The 24396-nt window shown below is 36.1% G+C and overlaps 3 protein-coding genes across 3 annotated transcripts; 2 read left to right on the top strand and 1 right to left on the bottom strand.

Annotated features, from left to right (window-relative positions):
* Window positions 1-3781: 3781 nt before the first annotated feature.
* LOC130968342 (uncharacterized) lies at window positions 3782-11822 on the top strand. Its single transcript, XM_057893555.1, has 20 exons — window positions 3782-5291; window positions 5480-5683; window positions 6255-6359; window positions 6465-6530; window positions 6621-6785; window positions 7064-7138; window positions 7220-7374; window positions 7725-7860; window positions 7960-8029; window positions 8149-8276; window positions 8585-8641; window positions 9111-9296; window positions 9420-9512; window positions 10024-10109; window positions 10186-10252; window positions 10340-10406; window positions 10484-10620; window positions 10785-10876; window positions 10966-11032; window positions 11134-11822. The coding sequence occupies exons 1-20, from the start codon at window positions 4059-4061 to the stop codon at window positions 11296-11298; spliced, it is 3354 nt and encodes a 1117-aa protein (XP_057749538.1). The 5' UTR covers window positions 3782-4058; the 3' UTR covers window positions 11299-11822.
* Window positions 11823-12684: 862 nt separating this feature from the next.
* Window positions 12685-13432, top strand: LOC130967321 (ethylene-responsive transcription factor ERN3-like). The gene has a single exon (XM_057892135.1). It carries the CDS (start codon window positions 12685-12687, stop codon window positions 13378-13380), a length of 696 nt encoding a protein of 231 aa, XP_057748118.1. The 3' UTR covers window positions 13381-13432.
* Window positions 13433-14114: 682 nt separating this feature from the next.
* LOC130968462 (tubulin alpha-5 chain) lies at window positions 14115-16573 on the bottom strand. The gene is made up of 4 exons (XM_057893745.1): window positions 16316-16573; window positions 15819-16233; window positions 15207-15715; window positions 14115-14673 (listed from the first exon to the last, which is right to left on the bottom strand). The coding sequence occupies exons 1-4, from the start codon at window positions 16426-16428 to the stop codon at window positions 14361-14363; spliced, it is 1350 nt and encodes a 449-aa protein (XP_057749728.1). The 5' UTR covers window positions 16429-16573; the 3' UTR covers window positions 14115-14360.
* Between the last annotated feature and the right edge of the window lie 7823 nt (window positions 16574-24396).

A 24396-nucleotide genomic window follows, 5' to 3' on the forward strand; every position in this document is an offset into this window, starting at 1 on the left:
CAACAACAATAAAAAAATGACGATGAGGAGAAACCACGCGAAGAAGAAGGAGGAGAAACACGAAGAAGAAAGAGAAGAAGAAGGAGGAGGATGAGGAGAAGTAACGTGGGAATGTTCATGTTAATTGGAGCGTATATTCACGCTCTCACTAATGAAATTGATTTTTGTTGGGTTTGGACCAATTTAGTTAAACTTGGTTGCAAAAATGATTAGGATGTGTAGCATAACAATTTCTGAAAAGTCTGTGAATTTTAAGACACCAGACATCACTTATTACCAAATGTCATGATACAAATTGGACACATTAATTCTATACATATAGATTTTTGAGAAAAGGACAAATATGTCCATAACCTTTTGTCACGCGAACACTTAGATCCCTAAGAATTGAAAAATATATTTACGTCAGTGACCTCCTCAAAACCAGGATATTTAGATCCCTCCATCCAGTTGAGCTTATGAAACTTAACGGAGATGTTTGATGTAGATGCCATTATATTGACGTGGTCGTAACGATATCTCACGTGGATATGACAGAAAGGTTTAAGGATAAAAAAGTCTCCCAATCCTAAAACGACGTTGTTCCAGTCTAAATCCTAATCCTACAAATTTAGAGAAGATGAACGAAAATGGGGGGTTCTGATGCTTTTTATGTTCACTGATGTTGTATTCTCGAGTTCAAAAAGAAGTGGAGGAAGAGGAAGACAAAAATGGTCAGCTGCGTGCTCTGGACCATGTGCATAGCATGCAAGAGATGAGAAAGACAATATTTCTCCAAAGTGCTTTTGCAAAATGATATGATAATCTGAATTAAAAATAAAGAAACAAAATGTATAATTATTTCGTAATTTTACTAATATATGCTATTGTCCTCGAGTCATTAAGCTTATTTTAATAATAGAGTAAACTACCATTTGTACCCACGAAAGTTGAAAACGCTGACACATCTACCCATAAAAAAAGAAAATTACCATTTCTACCCATAAAACATGAGTTTCATATAACAAAATTATCCAAACACTAAAAAATCACATAAAAATTTCAAATTACCCTTATCATCACCTGCATCATCTTTTTCCATCCACCACCACCACCACCACTAACCCCATCTCTCTCTCTCTCTCTCTCTCTCTCTCTCTCTCTCTCTCTCTCTCTTTTTCCATTTTCTGAGCTCGTCGCCGCCGCCAAAGTCTGTCAACTCTGTCAACACCTTCCTCTCTCTCTTTCTCTCTCTTCCTTTCTGTGTTTTGCTTTTCCCTCTCTCTTCTACTTTTTCGAGTGGTTGCGTGATATAGGTTCAGTGGTCTCTGGGTTTGTAGATTGGGGAAGAGCGGGTGGAGCCGAGGACTGGATAAGGGCTGGATCGGAGCTCTGTGTCAACGAGAGATGGAGGGCTAGCTGGAACGGGTTGGGGCAGCGGCGGCGACTCTAAGGTTACGAAAGGCGGCGAAAATAGAAGGCGACGGTGGTCCTATGCTCGCGAAGGTGAGGTGAGGGGAAGAAGAAGAAAGAGAGAGGGAAAGTGTGGAGGAGAAAAGAAAGGGGGAAAGGACGCGACGGCAGCGAGTGGAGGTTGGGTGGGACTTGACGGCGCCAACGACTGTTGAGTGCCGCGGCGGCGATTACGCAGAGGAGCCGAGAAGGGAACAAGGGTGAGAAGGGGCGAGAGAGAGGAAGAAGAGAGAAAATCAGGTGAGGGGGCGACAGCTTGGTGGTCGCCGGTGGTGGAGTGGTGGTCTGCGACAATTTGCTTTTTCTATTGTTGTTCTTGTTGTTGCTTTATGTGAAGAAGATGATAATGGAGGTATAGTGGTGGTGGTAGTGATGAAGGAAATGAGGTGGTGATGCCTTTGAACTCAAAGCTTGGCTCAGACGAGGACGAGACAGGGAAGGAAAGAAGGAGGGGTGGATGATGCGGATGATGATAAGGGTAATTTGGAGTTTTTATGTGATTTTTTAGTGTTTGGATACTTTTGTTATATGGAACTCATGTTTTATGGGTACAAATGGTAATTTCCTTTTTTATGGGTAGATGTATCAGTGTTTTCAACTTTTGTGGGTAAAAATGGTAATTTACTCTTAATAATATTTACATAAAGTTGATTTGGTTGTTTTTTAAAATTTCATTTAGATTGATGATGCCAAAATTGCAAAGGAGGTTGAAGCCTATGAATCGGAGATGAGAAAAGAGCATGAGAAGCAAGATAACTTTAAACAAAAAGTATTATTGAAATGGATACAGTCTTTTATCATATTTGTATAGATTTTAGAAAGATTATTTAGTTGGCTTTTTTTTCCTCTTTCTCTTAGAATGAAGAGCGACTAAGGAAAGATATGGAGAGATAAGAAAGCAAAAGAAAAAAAGAAGAGAGACTGATACGTGAGAGATAATGAGAAAGACTGGAATGACGTTGTTTTAAGATTAAAGGACTTTTTTGTCCCTAAACCTTTCTGCCACATCCACATGTAAGACACTGTTACGATTATATCAGCATAATAACATCTATGTCAGACATTTTCGTTATGTTTCACAAACTCAGTTGGATGGAAAAATCTAAATTACTAATTTTAAAAAAATAAAAAACAAAAATGTATTTTTTAATTTTTAAAAATTTAAATATCTGCATGACAAAAGATCAAGATCTATTTATCTTTTCTGTAAATTTTGTTAACATCTGCATAGTAGACTTTTTCTTTACTTTTACCACTTGTTATTTTTTCTTTTCATGGATTATTATTATTAGTTACTTTTTTTTATATTATATTTATTGAGACAAATACAGAGTGCAGGGTAAGAGTAATATGCCACTCACTCGCACTACCAACTAACAATAGCAGGTCAGCAGCACAGAACTAACAAAACAATGAATATTTCTTAAAGTTGTACCAATTTCGGGGCTATCACATAATACGTCTTGTAAAATGTTGTCAGCTAATAGCCTAATACGCCTCATATAGTGAGCATATGATGATGCCCTTTCATTCAGGGTCAGTCTCCTAAAATTTTTCAAACCACCTTTTTTTAACACGAGAGAAAAAAAAACAATATAGTCAATACCAAACTCTTATGAAAAGAAGTTAATAAAGCCGCAAATAATGCACGCAAAGCACATGATTAATGATTTAGATTAGAGATGAGGAAAAATGAACTAAACTAGGAGAAAGCATATGAAAAACAAAAGAACAGAAGGCATAGACTAATGATGAGAGTACAAAAGCATGGGCAACAACAGCTAATGTTCCCATTACACAACTTGCTTCGCGGCTTACCCTAATTAGCCCCACTCTCTCTCTCTCTCTCTCTCTCTCTCTCTCTCTCTCTCTCTCTCTCTCTCTCTCTCTCTCTCAGCAGAGAAAATCTGTACATGCCCCTACACACTAATTATGGAATAAAAAAGGAATTTATTTGAATTATAAGTCTATAATGTTTATCTAAATTAATAATAAATAAATAATATATAAGTTGATATAATATCACAATTTCGTTGAATATGTTTAAAAATTATTTTCGAGAGCGATTTGTACAGAACTAAAATTGTTTAATGTACACATAATTTTAGTTATTACTCATTAGACAGTCAATCACTGTATTAAAAGAAACACACGGGGTATTTTTCATTTTTTTACTGTCCATTACAGTAATAGAATTATAAAATTAGTCTGTACTTATATTTTGATGTGTTAAATACTCAAATTAATTTATAGGAAACCGTGCCTCCGCCAGAGACCATACCAAGCCACGGCCCCTCTCCCTGGCACCGTATAAAATAGACTCGGTAACGTAAACACACACAACGCGACGCAGAGTGAAAGAAAGAGTAACAGTAAGAAGATTAGAGAGAGAGAGAGAACACGGGTGGGTGAGTGAGTGAGTGAGTGAGTGTGAGTGTGAATCTGAGTCTGAGTCACTCTCATTATCAACTGCCATCTCTCCAAACCCTAAAAAAGCCTCCATCAATCATCAATCATAATATATCATCGTATTTCTCTGCTCTCACTCTTCTTCTTTCTCAGCCGCCGCCAGCCACCAAAAAAGTAAAAAGAAAAAAAACAGAGAAATGGATCCCGAGTCAACTCAGTTGCAGCAATCGGAACTGGCCGCCGTGTTGGGGCCCGATCCATCCCCATTCGAGACCCTAATCTCACACCTGATGTCTTCCTCCAACGAGCAGCGGTCCCACGCCGAGGCGCTCTTCAACCTCTGCAAGCAGACCGATCCCGACACGCTCTCCTTGAAGCTCGCACACCTCCTCTCCTCCTCCCCTCACCAGGAGGCTCGAGCCATGTCCGCCATCCTCCTCCGCAAGCAGCTCACTCGCGACGACTCATACCTCTGGCCACGCCTCTCCCCTCAAACTCAGTCTTCTCTCAAGTCCCTCCTCCTCTCTTCTATCCAGACCGAGAACGTCAAATCCATCTCCAAGAAGCTCTGCGACACCATCTCCGAGCTCGCCTCCGGGATCCTCCCTGATAACGCCTGGCCTGAACTCCTTCCGTTTATGTTCCAGTGCGTTTCTTCCGATTCTCCAAAGCTTCAAGAATCCGCGTTCCTCATCTTCGCGCAGTTGTCGCAGTACATCGGGGAGTCACTCACGCCTCACATCAAGCATCTTCACGGATTGTTTCTCCAGTGCTTGACCTCTCCGACCACGAATTCCGATGTGAGGATAGCCGCGTTGAATGCAGTTATTAATTTCATTCAGTGCTTGTCTGGCTCCGCCGATCGGGACCGGTTCCAGGATTTGTTGCCGGCCATGATGAGGACGCTGACTGAGGCGCTGAATTCCGGTCAGGAGGCCACTGCACAAGAGGCGCTGGAACTTCTGATCGAGCTCGCCGGTACGGAGCCGAGGTTCCTCCGGCGGCAGCTGGTGGATGTTGTTGGAGCCATGCTTCAGATTGCCGAGGCAGAGTCGCTGGAGGAAGGGACCCGGCATTTGGCGATCGAGTTTGTGATTACTCTGGCCGAGGCGAGGGAGAGGGCACCTGGGATGATGAGGAAGCTGCCTCAGTTTATCAGCAGGATGTTCGCCATTCTGATGAAGATGCTGTTGGATATTGAGGATGATCCTGCTTGGCACAGTGCTGAGACAGAGGACGAAGATGCCGGCGAAACAAGTAACTACAGTGTTGGACAAGAGTGTTTGGATAGGCTTTCGATATCACTGGGTGGGAATACTATTGTCCCGGTTGCGTCTGAACAGTTGCCTGCTTATTTGGCTGCTCCTGAGTGGCAAAAACGCCATGCTGCATTGATTGCACTTGCTCAAATTGCTGAGGGTTGCTCAAAGGTAGTGAACATGAAACTTTAACTTTCGAATTGCTGTTAACTTTTCATGTTAGGTAGTATAATATCTTGTAATTTGTATATGATTGTTTGTTGATTGTGAAGTTACTTATCCATGTAGGAAGTATCCCCTTTTTTTTCACTCCGTGTTTGTGGTTTTTATTTTGTGTTGCCTTCCCATTGCTGCTGCAGGTCATGATAAAGAATTTGGATCAAGTTGTGGCCATGGTATTAAACTCCTTCAATGATCAACACCCTCGTGTGAGGTGGGCAGCTATCAATGCAATCGGTCAACTGTCTACTGATTTGGGTCCAGATTTGCAAATTCAATACCATCAAGGAGTGTTGCCAGCACTAGCGGCTGCCATGGATGATTTTCCAAATCCTCGTGTGCAGGTCAGTGTAGTTTTTATTGTCACTGAACATGTGGATAATCTCACAATGATTAGTGGAAATTTAAATGAAAATGTTGTCATTTCCTTATGAGCTTTGGGTATATAGTCTTGATTGTTGCTATGCAACTTTATAACTAGTGCAGGATTCATTTACAATAATAGTTTCTTGCATTCTCAATATGGCATAAACTCATAGAGTGACATTGTATTATATGTTGTAGTTGGTGGAGGAAATACTAAGTAGAAGTGGGAATACTGGCAGAGTGCACATTAGCACTTTCACTGTCCTGTTAGATTCATATATTTTGATGGCAATTGTTTTTATTCTATTCCTTTGGTGATAGTCAACATGCTATGCAAGAGTGCCGTTTGTGGATCTACCTTAAAAAAAGTAAAAATGAAAAATAATAAACAACAACAACAAAGCCTTATCCCACTATGTGGGATCGGCTACATACGCCATTGAGCCCTACTATAAACATTTATGTAATATGATACAGGCACTGGATCTACCTTATTTTTTAATTAGATAAGCTTCTAGTATAAACTTTTCTGTAATATCATCTATACAGGCACATGCTGCTTCAGCAGTACTCAACTTCAGTGAGAACTGCACACCTGATATTTTAACACCCTACTTGGATGGAATTGTTAGCAAATTGCTTGTCATTCTTCAGGTATGTTTATAGAATATTATTCCCAAGAGTAATATTATTGTTTTAATACATATATATTCTTTCATCATACCACTTATTTTGGATTTTTCTTTCCTGTGTTTTTAGAATGGTAAGCAAATGGTACAAGAGGGCGCCTTAACTGCTTTAGCATCAGTGGCTGATTCATCTCAGGTATTTTATATGATTTGCAAATGTCAATATCTATAATCTTATTAGTTCCTTTTCTTATAATTTACTCATTAGTGTTGTGGTCTTGCTTAGGAACACTTCCAAAAATACTATGATGCTGTCATGCCGTACCTGAAGGCTATATTGGTTAATGCAACTGACAAGTCTAACCGCATGCTTCGTGCCAAGTCTATGGAGTGTATAAGTTTAGTTGGAATGGCTGTTGGGAAGGAGAAGTTTAGGGCTGATGCTAAACAGGTAGGCTGTTATTATTTACTTTCTTTGAAATTGATATACCACAACTTTCTGAGTTAATAAAGAGTTTTCTCAATTCTATATTATTTTTCCAAACAACCTTCAACCTCGGCTAGAACAAATGATTAGTCCTAATTGGAAAGGGTGAAGTTAAGTGCTTAATGAAGTGAACCGTACAGTACACCTTGTCTCTTTCATGAAGAACTTCTCTGTTCTCTCTATCTCCTCTGCAAGTTCTCATGTATTTATCCTATATATGATATATGCTGGCTCTTTAATAGGTCATGGAAGTTCTTATGTCCTTACAAGTATCTCAAATGGAGACTGATGATCCAACAACCAGTTACATGCTACAGGTATAGTTCTTAATTTACTGCCAGTGCATACATAAAGTGCGAATTAGATTATCCAGTCACAATAACTTTCATTTGTTACAGGCATGGGCTAGGCTTTGCAAGTGTCTGGGGCAAGATTTTCTTCCTTATATGGAGTTTGTTATGCCGCCTTTGCTTCGGTCTGCTTCACTTAAGCCTGATGTGACCATTACATCAGCTGATTCAGAAAATGATATTGATGATTCTGATGATGACAGGTGTTGAATCTAGTCCATCTCTTGGTTAACTATTTTGGTTCAAAATGGTTCCCCTTTGCTTTCATGTATTGTCATTTTGGCCTAAAATATGTTCATGTTGACTTAAACAAATTCTGATTTAGTGACACTTTTTATTCTTTGTTTTCAATACTTAAGAAATTTGCTTGCATTTCATGCTGTATGTACTGTGCTCACAGCACACATAGATCTTGATGCACATGCACATACATATTTGCAGTCATTTCGGATGCTCATTACAGTTTCATTTGACCGGTGAATCAGATGCATTGATAATTTTACTTAGGCAAGATAAATCCAACTAAGTTTTGTTTATTCATTACACTATATAGTATGGAGACCATCACTCTTGGGGACAAAAGAATTGGTATCAAAACTAGTGTTCTGGAAGAAAAGGCCACAGCCTGTAACATGCTTTGCTGTTATGCTGATGAGTTGAAGGAAGGATTCTTTCCATGGATTGATCAGGTTAGACTGGGAACACTATAAAAGTTAATAACACCTTTACATATTGCACTTTGTTTATAGAAACACCTTTTTCTGAGTATTAAATTGCATGTGGGACAGGTTGCAGGAACTTTAGTTCCACTTCTTAAATTTTACTTCCATGAGGAGGTTAGAAAAGCAGCCGTTTCAGGTATAAGAATGATTGTTCCTTTGCATCTTTTTTGTTAACAATTTTCCTCTGCTCATTAAGTTGTTTTATGCCATTATCCCAGCTGTTTTTAATGGTTATGATTTCCTATATCATTTTAGCAATGCCGGAGCTATTACGTTCTGCAAAGTTGGCTATTGAGAAAGGGCAATCTCAAGGTCGGGATGCATCCTATTTAAAGTTTTTGAGTGACAGTATAATCCCAGCTCTGGTGGACGCGTTACATAAGGTATTCCTTATACAAGTTTATCTGTTCTTAGATGCATCTATATGGAATTCATTAGGTTTTTACAGCATGAGTAAGTTGTTATTATGATCTGAATCCTTAGGGGTTGTTGATCAGTCTCTAAATATCATATAAGCTGAGGTGTTCCTTTGTGAGTGCAGTATGGACTTTTTTGTTAGTTTAGGAGACCTAGTCTAGGCATGGATTTGATAACCAAGCTTAATATAGGTTATATTGGGTGGACTTCGCTTGGCCAGGCTCTACAACGGCATTTGTTGTGCTAAAGTTCTCCCTCTTCTGTTTGCTTGCAGGAACCAGATACAGAAATTTGTGCAAGCATGTTGGATTCATTGAATGAATGCTTACAGGTTAGTATCATTAGATGATAAATATTATACAAAATTAGGGGGTGTTACACTCGAAGTTTGATACTTAACATTCTAGTTGGAAATAAAATCTAGCCTCGCATATATTAGCTAACATCATGTTTTATAATTGATCTAGAATAGTAGAATTCTAGATTAGGATTTATATTTTTTCTTGTTGAATTGGTTATTAATCTGTTCAACCATTTCCCCTCATTTCCACGTGATAGCAAGTCTGCTCCACTTTGTAATTGTTGTGGTTTTTGTAGTTTTGTTTTTAAAAATAATCATATATTATTATGCAAGAATTTTCACTCCCCTTCACTATTAAGGTGGATGCCTATTGCTTACTTCCTTTTGAATACCCTTTTTGTTGTCACTTATTTATTTTATAATCAAATTATTACAAGGAAAGAGTAATTCCTGTGTAGCCTCAATCCAGTATGTGCTCTGTTCTTTTTGTGTCCTTCAGATTTCTGGGATGCTTTTGGATGAAAGCCAGGTCAAGGCCATTGTTGACGAGATAAAACAAGTGATCACAGCTAGTTCAAGTAGGAAAAGAGAGAGGGCAGAGAGGACCAAAGCTGAAGATTTTGATGCTGAAGAGAGTGAGCTGATTAAAGAGGAAAATGAACAAGAGGAAGAAGTTTTTGATCAAGTTAGTTGTTTAAATTCGTTTTTAAAAAATCTGAGTTATGTTGATTGCTGGGCTACTGTCTTTGTATTATGTTCGTACAGATAAATTCTTTGGTCATCCTTTCAAAACATTTATGTGTCCCAGGTGGGAGAGATATTGGGAACTTTGATCAAAACCTTCAAAGCCTCCTTCTTACCTTTCTTCGATGAACTGTCATCATATTTGACACCTATGTGGGTATGTTCCTCCCAGAAGCTGTCACTTCTCTTCTCTAATTAGTTTTTCTGTTGATATTAACTGCATTTTTATTATTGAGCTGGTCATTTAGCATTTTGATTGGGGTACTAGATCGTACTTGAAGTATATGTAACTGTTTATATTTTTCTGTTTTCTAAGTTTTAGCTGCACCGAATTGTAGTGATGGCTCTAAAACGTAGGATCTGTGTGATAGCAGCAATCTGTGACCATATTATTTTTGGAATATTCCTGAATTCTTCAAGTCACACTGTTGAAAGCTTTAGTTCAACGATGAATCTTTAGGCTTTCTTTGGGAATTTAATTTGGCTGTGGGTTATGTTCAAATAAATTGGGAGTTAGAGATGAGCCATTCATTCTGCAGGGTTAATTCTTCAGGGCAATAAAATTGCACACACACACACGACTTTTTCTGGTCGTCATGTCCATCATCTGCAAGCTCACGTATTGCTTTTATATTAAATCATAATATTTTCTCAACTGTTGGATATAGGGAAGGGACAAGACACCTGAAGAGAGGAGAATTGCCATTTGCATTTTTGACGACATTGCGGAGCAGTGTCGTGAAGCAGCTATAAAGTAAGTGCTGCTGTCTACTCTTGATTATCATCAAAATGTTTTGCTGAATGAGTTGTCGTATTCACTAATTGACCAGGTATTATGATACATATCTTCCATTCTTGTTGGAGGCTTGTAATGATGAGACTGCTGATGTCCGGCAGGTCAGGCATTAGACATGTTCCATTGTTTGATATTTTGAGTTCCATTTTTTCTTCTCAAGTTTTTTTTTTCTTTCTTTCTTCCTGTAGGCTGCTGTGTATGGCCTTGGTGTTTGTGCAGAGTTTGGTGGATCCGTGTTCAAACCTCTGGTTGGAGGTACTGCTTCGTTCTGTAATAAAATTTGTTGATATGTATTGCATTACATTAATTAACAAGTTAGTGGCTCATTGCAGAGGCTCTTTCGAGGTTAAATGCTGTGATCCAGCATCCTAATGCTCTTCATTCAGATAATGTAATGGCATATGATAATGCTGTTTCAGCTCTGGGAAAAATTTGCCAATTTCATCGGGATAGTATTGATTCTGCCCAGGTCTTTACATTTTTTCTGTTAATGGTCACTCTTATTGTTTGGCTTGTTCATCAACATCTTGCCTTATCATGGTGTAATCTCTGTGGAGGCTGAGTTTTTTAATTGTCAGGTTGAGATGGCATATGCTTATTTAATCTTTTTGCAATCTTGTGTTATGTTTACAGGTGATTCCTGCATGGTTGAACTGTTTGCCAATAAAAGGTGATTTGATTGAGGCCAAAGTTGTCCATGATCAACTTTGTTCCATGGTTGAAAGGTAAGGAACTCAAATTTTCCTTTTTAGTTTCCTAATGCAGTCCTGCATTTTCTCTTTTTGTTCTAATTATCATTTTTGTTTACCTGTAGGTCTGACAGTGAGCTTTTGGGTCCAAACAATCAGTACCTTCCTAAAATAGTTTCAGTTTTTGCTGAGGTTAGTTTTTATCAAGCATTTGCTGCTTTGATGAGCCAATGCATATTTGATTTGATTTATTTGTATTTTCTATTTAATGTTGCCCATTTTATGCGATGTAGGTTTTGTGTGCTGGAAAGGACCTCGCAACGGAACAAACTGCTGGCCGTATGATTAATCTGCTCAGACAGCTTCAGCAAACCTTGCCGCCTGCAACTCTTGCTTCTACTTGGTCATCTCTGCAGCCGCAACAACAGCTTGCATTGCAATCCATCCTTTCTTCATAGTTTCCATGGTTTTGCTTCCTTGAAGTCTATCCTTTCTTGATAGCGTCACATCTGAGTTCGCTATTGGTGTCTTGCACTGCTTGGGGACATGCTTTTTCCGGTTTGGTGGTCTCTCAATTTGTTACCCATTCTTTGCCATAAGATGGTTTCCATCATTCATTCTTGCATGGTGTTTTTATAGCAACATGGCTTCAGTTTTGAGAATGCAGATTCAATTGTGATTGGAAAGGAAACTTTCTGTAGAATGTGTATATTACGAGTGTTAATAGTGCCGTTTAGCCCAAAATAAGGGTAGGCAATTGTGGCGTGGGAGCTTCTGTTTCTATTCCTCTTTTTGTTTTTTCTTACCATTTTGCGTAAGAATAGAGTTGTCTGGGAGACAATTCATACAGTTTTGGTCATTTGTATTGGTTCCTTTTTTATTTTTACATTATCACCGAGTATGAAATGTATCATATAAAATACTATTTATTCATTAAGGTTGAGGATAATTTTTCTTTATAAACAGTATTTACCAGAGCTTATGTTCATGATCAATTACCTTGTTAACGAAGCAAAAATGATGCGTTGAATTGTGATTATATAAACATAAGAGGGTACAAAGAACACACCGTTGACGAAAAAATAAGAACATAAGATTGATAGTTGAATTATGTCATTGTAAGCTTAACTAAAGATGCTTTTGTTTTAATTCTTTGAAAGAATGAACTGTCATCGTCTCATTGATCACCTGTCTTGTTGAAAGGATGTCTTCTAGATTTATTTCACTAATTAAAACTCGATAAATAAAATCAAGGCAGGATAGTTAAATCAATAATTGAATTGTGTCTTTGTCAAATTACATAAAGATGATATTGTTGTCTTAATTTCTTGAAACAATTAACTTTTTCAACCACCTAAAAAGAGCATGTGTGCTAGCTTTATTTCACTATTTACTCAACAAAAATAAAGGCACAATAATCACTTAACAAGTTCGAAAACAGATGAGGACTTTGAAATAGTATGCCATTTGTGATACTCTTTACAGCTATTCACTATATAATAAAGAAATAATTTGAAATTATCTATTTAAAATAGTATGCATGAACCGGTGCTATGTATATAGGCTCTAGGCTCAACTGTGAAACATCTTAAAACTAATCGAAAAAGATAACATTTTATATAAAGTGGTCATCACGAATCATGCTTTGCTTTGTCTAAATTGGGTTGACCAAGCTAAGCCACCGTGATGAGAATTGAGGACAACCACTACAGAATAAGATGTTAGTTAAATGAGACAAGAAACTGAAAACGAGCATTCCACTACTATTAGATTCTTTAACTTGTGAATCTTCTTTATATATATGTTTTTGGGTTTTGGCTAGCTTAACATATGCATATGAATTAATGTGTATAGAGTGCGAAGAACAAAAGACCAAAGAGAAAGTGAATATGAAGAACAAGTCAAAGTTTGTTGGGGTGAGGCAAAGAGCTTCTGGAAAATGGGCAGCAGAGATCAAAGATACATCAAAGCAGATAAGGATTTGGCTTGGAACCTATCAAACTGCTGAGGAAGCTGCTAGAGCCTATGATGAAGCTGCTTTTCTCCTTAGAGGTTCCAACACTCGCACCAACTTCAACACTTGTCACACCATTGCTCCCAATTCTCCTATATCTCTCAAAATCAGAAACCTGCTCTATCGTAGAACCATCTCAACTCGAAGTCAAAACCAATTCCCTATGGTTAGTCCCAATGTTCAAGATGCCAAGCAAGAAAACCATGCATGTAGATATAGTGGTAGTAGTGAAGGTGAGTCTTTGTTTTGGGTTCAGAACCAAGTTTCTGATAATGTTTATAGGCCAGAATTGAATATGATGAACTGCGCAACGGGTCCGGTTGAACTAAATGAGTATCAGTTTGATTATTCATGGGCATTAGCTCAACAAAGGATTAATGAATTACCAATATTATCACCAGAAAGTGGATTCAATGAAGAAAGGAAACTGTCAGATTCACTTTTTGCCATGAATGAGGATGAACATGGGAATGAGTATGAGTGTAATGTCAGTTATCCTCTCTCCCACTTGTTCTGCTTTAATTGATGTTCATGTTCTTATCCATGAGTAATTGTTTTGAGAAATCGACTTTTGTAATTGGAAGTATTTATATGCACTTAGAATACTCTAGTTTGTATGAAATTACCACCTTTTCCATGTCATTTTTTTAAAGTGAAAGTTACTCATATAGCTCATCTATGATAGTTTACTATTCTAGCTTCAACCAAACATATCCATAATAAATAAACGGCACAAAAATTTCTTGGAGCTCGATAAATTCAATATGCAAATAGGGAAAAAGTTGCAGCCTAGCAATGGCAGGTTCCCGAAAGTAGACTAGAGGCTCATTCTATTTTTGCTCTCTTTCAAGCCAAATAATTTGGAGTTTAAAGGCTTACTTGAGTTTTAAGCAAACTGAACCTGTAGCTCCAAATGATACTTGATACTGAATGATCTAGCGGCCAACGGATCAAAAGTACAAAGCTCCTCATTACCAAAGATTCTCACATTTGTTAGGTGCTGCATTTTCTATTTTTGAGACCAACATAAAATGCACAAAGACTTGACTCTATCCAGTTAAAAAGCATCATGAAAGATGATTGACTTTCTTTCATTCATTCCATACAAAGACTTGACTATCATTGCTGTTATGAGTGTTTTCACTTAGACTAGCAGTAGTTACATTTGATTCACGTGCCTCGGTGAATCTTTCACTTCCATCTATATTGAAATAATAAAAACGGAGATCTATTAGAAATTGAAAGCGGCGACACATAAACTAAGAAAAAATATAATAACATATAGGATGGACAACTCTGAATACACAATTGAAGCAACAAACGATAGAATCCTAAGTCAACATATAGAAACATAATTGTTTTAATCACTTAACAGTTGGAATAATAGAAAACTACTTCACACAGGATTAAAAGGAACAATGCGGGTTCGGGGCAATGTAACGAAGCATATACCCCTTTTTACTTGTAACAATTATGTAGAAAATGGTTTCTCAATTATTTATAATATCAATAGTCTTCTCCTTCCTCTTCATCTTCTGCTCCCTCAGCTCCAACTTCCTCATAATCCTTCTCAAGAGCAGCAAGATCTTCACGGGCCTCGGAGAACTCCCCTTCTTCCATGCCTTCACCGACATACCAGTGAACAAAGGCTCTCTTGGCATACATGAGATCAAATTTGTGGTCAATGCGAGAGAACACTTCAGCAACTGCAGTGTTGTTACTGATCATGCAGACTGCCCGTTGCACCTTAGCAAGGTCCCCACTGGGTACAACTGTAGGAGGCTGGTAGTTGATACCACACTTGAAGCCAGTTGGGCACCTATCATAGAAAAAGACAGCAAAATAGAGATCACATCGTTGCAGCCGACATACACCAAAGATTCACATAAATGCTCAGTTAACGAGCTATATTTCACACGCAACCAGGCTAAACAATTCTGAGGTGAATAATGCACTTAAAGACAGGTCAAAATCATTGTTATTGTTATAAATTACCCTACCCGTACCAAAATAAATTTATGGTCCACATATTAGTGTTACAGCTAGATTGATGTTGTATATCATAGTGATACAACGAAAATTTATTTCATCCCTACTAAATTGTTGGTCCACAGCACAAAACTCCCAAGACTCCAAGGAATGAGAATTGAATTGAGCAACATTGGCACCTTATCGTGTTATATTACCCACGTTGGGATGAGGCTACTATTTTCAAGATTAAAATTCGATATCACCAGGTCACTGAGTGTACACAACAATGTAAAACTATAGAAAGCAAACATGTTCCAAGTAAAAAATAATATGATGATCAATGAACCCGTTAGTGAAACAAAGTTCAGTAAGAGTTGTTACCAGTCAACGAACTGAACAGTCCTCTTTGTTTTTATGGTGGCAACGGCGGCATTGACATCCTTTGGAACAACATCTCCACGGTACATTAGGCAGCAAGCCATGTACTTGCCATGCCTAGGATCGCACTTGGCCATCATGCTGGAGGGCTCAAACACTGCATTGGTGATCTCAGGCACTGAAAGCTGCTCATGGTAGGCCTTGGCAGCCGAGATAACAGGGGCGTATGAGGACAACATGAAATGGATGCGAGGGTAAGGCACAAGGTTGGTTTGGAACTCAGTGATATCCACATTGATGGCGCCATCAAACCTCAAGGAAGTAGTCAAGGATGATATGATCTGAGATATCAACCTGTTGAGGTTGGTGTAGGTAGGTCTCTCGATATCAAGCGCCCTCCTGCAAATATCATAGATGGCTTCATTGTCCAAGAGCACAGCGACATCAGTGTGCTCCAGGAGAGAATGAGTGGAGAGAACACTGTTGTATGGCTCCACAACAGCCGTCGAAACCTGAAATCAGAGATTAGAGCACCGTCAATTTCAGGCAAAGTAGAGATTAGGGAATAGAAAACATGCAGGTAAATTCTTGAACCCTAAAATCTTCAAGTTATACCTGAGGGGAAGGGTAGATGGTGAAGCCGAGCTTGGACTTCTTGCCGTAATCAACGGAGAGGCGCTCAAGGAGGAGAGAACCGAGGCCGGAGCCAGTACCGCCACCGACGGCGTTGAAAACGAGGAAGCCCTGGAGGCCGGTGCAGTTGTCGGCGAGCTTGCGAACGCGGTCAAGGCAGAGGTCGACGATCTCCTTGCCGACGGTGTAGTGTCCCCTGGCGAAGTTGTTCGCGGCGTCCTCCTTGCCGGAGATAAGCTGCTCCGGGTGGAAGAGCTGGCGGTAGGTGCCGGCTCTGACCTCGTCGATGACGGTTGGCTCGAGATCGACGAAGACGGCACGCGGAACGTGCTTGCCGGATCCTGTCTCGCTGAAGAAAGTGTTGAATGCATCGTGCGCCACTCCGAAGGATGTGTCACTGGCAGTTACAGAAATCAGATCGAAGAACTGAAATTGAAATGGAATGAGTGAGCGAGTGAGTGAGTGAGTGAGTTAGTTACCTAGGCATCATTCCATCGGGTTGGATGCCATGTTCGAGGCAGTAGAGCTCCCAGCAAGAATTGCCAACCTGGATGCCAGCCTGTCCTATGTGTATGCTGATTATTTCTCTCATCCTTCTTTCTCAATTCTCACTTGCAGTGTTGCAGAGCAGAGCGATTGAAATCGGAAATGAACCAAGCAAAGAAAGAAAGAAAGAAAAGGGGAATTGATAAGGGTTTAGAATCCGCCTTCTCTCTCTCTCTTCATTTGGCGCCAGCCTAGCTTCCCTTTCTCTGTCTCTTTCGTCACCCACGGACCCCACGTCCCCACCCCGCAATTGAATCAATATTTTACATTAATAACCAAATAATTTTGATTCATTAATTGCATAAAATATTTTTTAACTATTGAAATATTATTCTTGTAATTTAAATTCATGTTAATCCCTGGTCCTTCTCAAAATTGAAGAAAAAGAAAAGAGTTCTCTTTTTTATAGTATATTGCATATTAATATCTGTGTGAGTTGTGATTACTGTTTAAATAGAAGGGAAGGGATGGGGTTGGTATTTGGTGGAGCATAGTGGCCATGTGCATACCACTCTTCTCACTTCTCATTCTCAGTTCTCAGTTACAATTATTAGTCTCACCCCTCCCAGCATGCCAACATCCCAACCCACACTGTCCCACACTATTATCTGATATCTCTTTCGTTTTCGGTTTTTTACCCTCTTTATCCTAAACACCATTCATTACTTTCCTTCCCTCCATCTTCCCTTCTCTTCTTCAACATCCACATACAGTAAAAGGATCTTATATACTGATGCAACATAACAAACTTGTACATAAGGAATGAACTTGTATTTGAAAAAAGAAAAAACTATTGTTAACTCTTCCATTCAAACTATAACATTCTTGTTACACCATGGTACGTTAGATAATATAATTGCATAAACTTGTACATTCTTCCTGTTGAATTGCACATATATACCGTATTGAGTAGTGAGTACTATATATTGACCATGCTGCTGGCAAACAAAAATAGAATTATGATGAGAGGGACCATATATAATAAAAGATGGAAGATCTAAATCCCATTAGTAGTCTTGCAATTCTTAGTTGGCAGATGGTACCCACTTGGCCACAATATATATAACATTCACATACTACAGAATGTGCAGGCCTCCGCCCTCGTTTCTTGTTAATCATTTTCACATGTCGTGTAACCAATTCAATTATTTTTCATATTTATATATAACTAACTATCATTAATTAACTTATTTTCTGTTTCCAAATTGTAGGATTATTCTTGTGGTCTTGTCGTGCATAATGTCCTCCGCTCCATGAGCTCTAATTCTACACTACTTTTAAACATTTTTTTCAAGGAATTCGTTCATGTAAAAGTAAAACTATACTCTTAAACGAATAATTACATCTGGAAATGATGACAATAATCACAAAACACCAAACTGCTGCCCTTTGTGGCCCATTGCTCAAATCTCAATCAATGCAACCCTTTAGATACAATCATGTTCACTTTGTAATAAATCATAAGGTGAACTTTCCAAGATCCAAATTAGAAGGGAAATGTTAATGAGGTTTTTCTTTTTTTTTTTTTTGGTCATCTGACGCATTATTTTTTATTGTGGGCTGTTACTTGTTGGATCCTGGAATATGGACATGTTAACAAAGCAAGGCCCAATAGTTGAGTCCACGAGATCCGTCAAAAGAAAAATAAACAAAAATGTATCCAACATGAAAATAATGTATGAATAGTCAAAGTTTTTGGCAGTTAAAATGGGCCAAGTTATTAGCTGGCCCGTACAATCACCTTAAATAGACGGACTTTTTTACTCAAATTAATCTCATAATGAGACGTTTGACAAGCTCAGCTTGGTTAATCCATTAATTAAATAGACTGATTCGTGAAATAAACGAACTAATCCGTTTTAACCCATTTAAATTTTTCTCTTTTTTTTTTTTCAGTTTCTAACAATTCAATCGAAATATCTCAAATTTTAACGCAATAACCTATTAGAAGGGAAAATATTTGCTCCAAAATTAATATTTTAATCCAACAATTAATTATTTTTATTTTGTAATAAAAATTATTTATTTAGAAAAAAATAAAAAATTAACCGATTGGCCTGCTTAGTTTGACAAATTTTTGTAAATGAATTAAACTATTTGTGTAAGTTTGCAAACTTAAATGAACGGGACTAAACTGATTAAACTAACTCATTTGATAACTCTAGGCAAAGTGGTTCTAAAAGATTATGTATTTTAATTTGATTGTTGACCAAATTAACCGTGTTATAAAATGATTTATATAGCTTGTTATTATTTAATTAGAAAACCAATCTTACTCATGGTTGTATCTTTCATTTATTAATTTAAGGTGTCTGATTTTTCAAGAATCAAATTAATGAGAATATAATTTGAGGACATTTTAACTATTAAGCCAGAAAATTAAGGTAGATGAATTATTCACGTTTAATCTTCTATGTCTATTAAATCTCTCCTAGTCAGCTGTAACATTCAAAACTCAATTAGTTTACATTATAGTACAGCCAATTGATCTAAGAAGTACAATACATACACTTTGTTGTCCGGTTAATGAAAGAAAGTACTCCAAGAAAAGTAATCTATCACAAAAGAAATGAGTAACTTAAACAGGGCCCCCAAGAAGTTTCCATGTAGTCTTATGCGGTTTGGTTCAATTGGCAAAATGCTACCTTATGGATTATGGTACGTAACGTACAAATAAATATACGTATACTATTAGAATTTATTAGAATGAATTAAAGGGCAAGTAATTACCAATTAAACCGTGTCCACTCTTAGTCACAAAAAAAAAAAAAAAACGTGTCCACTCTTTATTGTTATTATTATTACCATTAGCATTAACTAACTGCTCAACGATACCAATTAAACGTGTTCATTATTTATTGTTATTATTATTACCATTAACATTAATTAAAGACTTAATAGATATTACTCTACTTATTCAACTATTTTTTATTATTTTTAAGAAATTATTTTTTATATTTTTACTTTTAAAATTATAAATTCAATAAAATAATTTAAAAATTAAAAATTAAAAATATTTAAATATATATAAATTTTATAAGTTATTTAACTTTTAAGACGTATAAAAATTATAAATTTAAATTAAATAAGATATTAGAAACTTATTATATTATTATTTTGTGTAATAAAATTAAGATAAATATTTATAAAATAATTATCTATAAATATTATATAAGTTTATTTATATATTTTTTAACAGTATTTAACTTGAAACAAACATAAAAATTTATATTCAAAGTATTTTTTATTTTTATGTATAATTTTAATAAATAAAAAATATTTTGTTTTTAATTTTATATTCAATTTATTAAATTATATTTAGTTTTATTACTTTTTAAAAATTATTAATTTATATGTTTATTATATCTCCTCATTGTATCACACACTATTATTTTTTATTATTATTTTTTATACACATATTTTGTCTCACCATCACTATTGTATTATCTTGCTCTCTTTTTTCAATTTCTTCTTTTTCTTCCACATTCTCTTCACCCGATCGTAATTAATTATCACCAAATTCTATTATCACAACTTTCAATCTTGTCCATCATTTTGATCTATAACCATCCATTCTGTTACCTTTTATAAGTCGTTGAAATGTTAAAAGAATTCATTTTTGTATCTTTTGAATATCTAGATGTATAAAAACAATAATTTTTTTTATGTGCGTGTTAAGTTGTCTTATTATTCTATTAAGATAAAATTTGAGACATAAAGTATTCAAAATTTTTGCTCGAATTATCAAAATTTGATGTCAGTAATTCTTAAAAAATTATTTTTAACTAATATAATAAAAATAGTATATTATTGTAATTTTTCAACTAATAATTATAAATTTAAGTTGCAATTTAATATAATATCTTAGAAGAGAAGACTGTCATTATTTTTTACATTTGACTTATATTATATAAGTTCCATATTTACTTTATTGCGCAAATTAATTAAACTATACTTTATTATTTTATTTTACATATTTTGAAATAATGCGATCATACTATAAAAATGGCATTAGTTTTCATAATTTAATGTGAATCTTCTTAATATTTTATTTGTCATTTAAATACTATTCATAAAAAAATAGTTACTTCAAGTGAAACACTATACAAAGAGAGAAATTTTTTTTTTAATTCATAGTTCTAATTTATTTCTTAATCCTCACATAATATAATTTAGTAGGTTGATGGTAGTAATTTTTTTTATTAATTAAAAAATTTCAACTCTTTTCCTCTCTCTCCATAATATTTTTAACTTCCTCTATAATAAATATTTTTTAAATTATATAATGCTTAAAAGATCACATATTTTTATTTATCTTAAAAGTTAAAAATTAAAATTAAATGATATTAGTATTTTTTAACAAAATTAAAATAAATTAAGAGGATAATATTAAGTTTTATATTCTTTTGTTCAGAACATTACAGTTTATTATATTATTAATTATTATATTATTTTTGTACCATATAATAAAAAGTAAAAATTTTATATCTTCTTTTAGTTACTTATTTTATTTTATTTTAATTATCTAAATTAGCCTATATATTATCTGTAAGAACCAGAAGTTTATTAACTGATTAATTAGAATAAAATAATAAATTAATTATCCGAAATAGGTTTGAAAATTTAGGAATATTAATTTAAAAATTTGAAAGTGAGATTTGGATTCAGTGAATTTTTTCGAGTGAAAAAATGTATTTTTCTGCGAAAAATTTACATAAAAATGAGTACCGATAATTTAACCGGCAGTACCAACTTAAGTCTGTCTGGTACTGTGTAAGAACAATAAAAACTGCAAAAATACTTAAAAAATAATTAGAATTAAAAATTGAACGCTTATTCTAAAGGTTTTGGTCCAAAATTGGGTCATACGAACAAAAAATGCTAACTAGTTGGACTGTGCCCAACATATATATACTTCATTAATGAGCTTATTCAGCTCATTTCAGCACTAGAAAGGGAATGAGCAGCTGAGATTGAAGAAGAGGAACCCTAGCAAGGTTACTATTGAATATTGATTGAGGCTCATAGGAGTGAATTTTCTATTCATCTAAGAAGTACGAAGATGTATCACTATTTGAAAAAAATATTTCGGTGGCCTGGAATGAAGGGTGATGTAGCTTCACTTGTGTCCAAGTATCTGATGTGTCAGAAGGTGAAGATAAAATATCAAAGACCGTCAGAAATGCTACAACCTCTTGAGATTCCTCAATGGAAGTAAGAAAGAGTTGCTATGGATTTTATAATGGGTTTACTGAGGATTAGGTCAGGATTTGATGCGTTTTGGGTAATCGTGGATTGCTTAACCAAGTCCACTCACATTTTGCCTATCCGAGTGAACTATTCGTTGGAGGAATTGGCAAGACTGTTGATAAGAGAGAATTTATGTCAATTCGAAAAACTAGATAAAGTAATTCTATTGTGAGTATAGTCCTAGTCCAAATCGGCAATGGATCCTCTCAATCAAAGTTCAATCCAAGAAAATGTCACAATTTAAACCAAATTAACCGAGAGTATTTAGACTCTCGGGTCGTTCTCCCTAGAAACTAGTGACAACAAGTGCATACAATTTTGGTTGTGAGAGAGCAAAAGGGGATTCAATGGTGAAGCAAACAAATAAAGAGATAAAAGAACAAGACAAAATTACAATTAATAAACTAATAAAGGAATAAAAGAACTATGTATGCAATATAGATAAGTAATGCTATAAAGTGATGGAAATGTGGTTAAAAGCATAAAAAAAACCTTGACTTGGGATGAATTATGGAATCTCTTCCTTGCCATAACCACAACTATGATAATTGTGATTGATTAATCTCACTAAGTCAACCCTTAATATCGAAGAGTAAGTCAAGTGAGCATAATTGTTATTAATCCACAAGTTCTAGCTAACTTACTAATTACCTTAGGAAAAAACTAGCGTTAGTGGAAACAATAACAACTAACAATTCAAGAATTATCACTAAATGTTGGACATTATGGCTCTAGTAATCCATATACTCATTTTCTCCAAGTCAAGAAGTGGAAATTACCCCATAACTAAAATTGACATTTCATCAAACACATGGAGGGCATAAACATAAAATATGGCAAAATTAGAAAAATGATAAAAGTTATGAATTATAAATTATCAAAATCAATAAATGATCAGCAATGTGTCCATCTCTATTTTTGATATCTTTAAATGGAGTTGCCGTATTGGTATAAAGTTATGTTAAAGTGGTACAAGTACGAAGTTACTCTAATAACGTGAATATGATGAAATGAGAGAAACTGGCAGGAGGTAGTGAGAGACAACTGGTGAAAGTTAGGTGATAAGGTGGAATAAATGTGAAGTTGCTCTAATAACGTGAATATGATGTGAGAGAAACTGGTGGAAATTTTTTAAAACAGAAGAATTGACGTTAAGTGGAGGAGTTAATTAAAAAGGATATTATTGAAAAGAAATTTTGGACACCAAAATTCATATTTTACCATTATATACTGTTATAGCCAATATTAAAGTTGCGCTTTTGGTGTCTTGATAAATTAAATAAGAACCAAGAGACAACAAGAGAAAGAAAGCTAAAAAATTTTAGCAATGTCTCTCTGGAGGAGATGGTCTAGCGTCTCCCCAGGCTCTAACCACACCAAGTAATCTCAGTTATCCCTTGCACCAGTTTTAGCTAGCGAATCAGCAGCGCTGTTAGCATCACGCTTGTTAAGATCGGACTGAATATTTCAATGTCGAATCAGTAGGTGCTGGATTTTGTTTACAAGATCGATGTCACAAGCATTATCAGAATTCTAAATACCACCCAGAAGAAAAAAGACATCTAAACTATATGTTTCACAAATAACTTGTCGAAAGCCACACTCTCAAGCCAGGACTAGGCCATTCCAAACTACAAGGAGCTCGCACCTTTTTATGGACCAGACAGAAAGAGTCCCAGAGCAACTAAGAATTCAAGCACCAGCATAATTCCTTAACTCACACCCAAAATCTGCACACCCCTCGTCATAATATATACGAGCATCACAATTAATTTTTATCACATTCCGAGGAGGGGGTCGCCAAATCAGACTTTGCTCTGGAGAAGTAGTGGAGTAGAATGAGAACATTTGCCCCTGGATCTCATTCGCTGTAGCTCTCACTAAGTTCACCACCCTCCTATCAGACCACTCAGCAACTGCACAAAAAATATGTTGGTATTTAGGTCTCCAAATCTACCAAATTGTTGATGCAAAGATAAATTCTCTTCCCTTGATATTATTCCTGAACCACTCATAAAAATTGTCCTCTCTCCGAAGAATAAGACACTCCAAATGCGACATCCTCCAAATTACTTTCGCAGCCTCACACTTCCTAAGGCAATGAAGTACTAATTCTTGAGTCATGTTACATCGAGGACAAACATCAGAATCAACAAGACCTCTTCTAAAACGAAAAATAGCAGTTGGGAGAGCCTCATTGACCGCCAGCCAAATAAGCTTCTTAAACTTCTCCCGAATCTTTAATTTTCACAACCAAGACCAATCAGTCCCATCATTCTACTGAAACTTTCTTTTAGCAAGCCTGAAGTATCCAGTTTTGGTGCTATACTCCCTATGATTATTTGGATTCCAATACCAACTAGGGACATCATTACAATGTTTGGATGGGGATAAACTCAAGATCATATCTCTAACATTTTCTGGTATAGGTGATATCAAGTGATCTAGTCTCCATGAATTTCCATCGAAAGCATCCGCAATAGTAAAGAGCAACTCAGAAATGTGAATATAAAGAAGAGTACCTCCAATTTTGTCAATTGGCATCCAGTGGTCATGCCACAAAGACTGCTAAAGATCTCCGTAACACCACATAAATCCTTTCCTTAATCTGAGAGTAAGCCTTCAAAATACTACGCTATACATTAAAAACATTCTTATTGTTATTTGGGATGAGAACCATTGAGTTCTTCATGTATTTGCCTATTAGAAGCTGGACCCATAGCTTGTCTTTGCAGTGAAAAATCTGCCAGATGAGCTTACCAAG

Source organism: Arachis stenosperma, chromosome 3 (genome assembly GCF_014773155.1).
Source record: "Arachis stenosperma cultivar V10309 chromosome 3, arast.V10309.gnm1.PFL2, whole genome shotgun sequence".
NCBI classification, from domain to species: Eukaryota; Viridiplantae; Streptophyta; class Magnoliopsida; order Fabales; family Fabaceae; genus Arachis; species Arachis stenosperma.

Bases quoted from the DNA above. Each gene is read 5' to 3' on its own strand.
- LOC130968342 (XM_057893555.1), top strand. From the start codon at position 4,059: ATGGATCCCGAGTCAACTCAGTTGCAGCAATCGGAACTGGCCGCCGTG. The intron at 9,297-9,419 runs GTTAGTTGTTTA...TATGTGTCCCAG, and splicing joins AGGAAGAAGTTTTTGATCAA to GTGGGAGAGATATTGGGAAC. The intron at 10,877-10,965 runs GTAAGGAACTCA...GTTTACCTGTAG, and splicing joins CTTTGTTCCATGGTTGAAAG to GTCTGACAGTGAGCTTTTGG.
- LOC130967321 (XM_057892135.1), top strand. From the start codon at position 12,685: ATGTGTATAGAGTGCGAAGAACAAAAGACCAAAGAGAAAGTGAATATG.
- LOC130968462 (XM_057893745.1), bottom strand. From the start codon at position 16,428: ATGAGAGAAATAATCAGCATACACATAGGACAGGCTGGCATCCAGGTT. The intron at 16,234-16,315 runs GTAACTAACTCA...TGTAACTGCCAG, and splicing joins CCCGATGGAATGATGCCTAG to TGACACATCCTTCGGAGTGG. The intron at 14,674-15,206 runs GTAACAACTCTT...TTTCTATGATAG, and splicing joins ACTGTTCAGTTCGTTGACTG to GTGCCCAACTGGCTTCAAGT.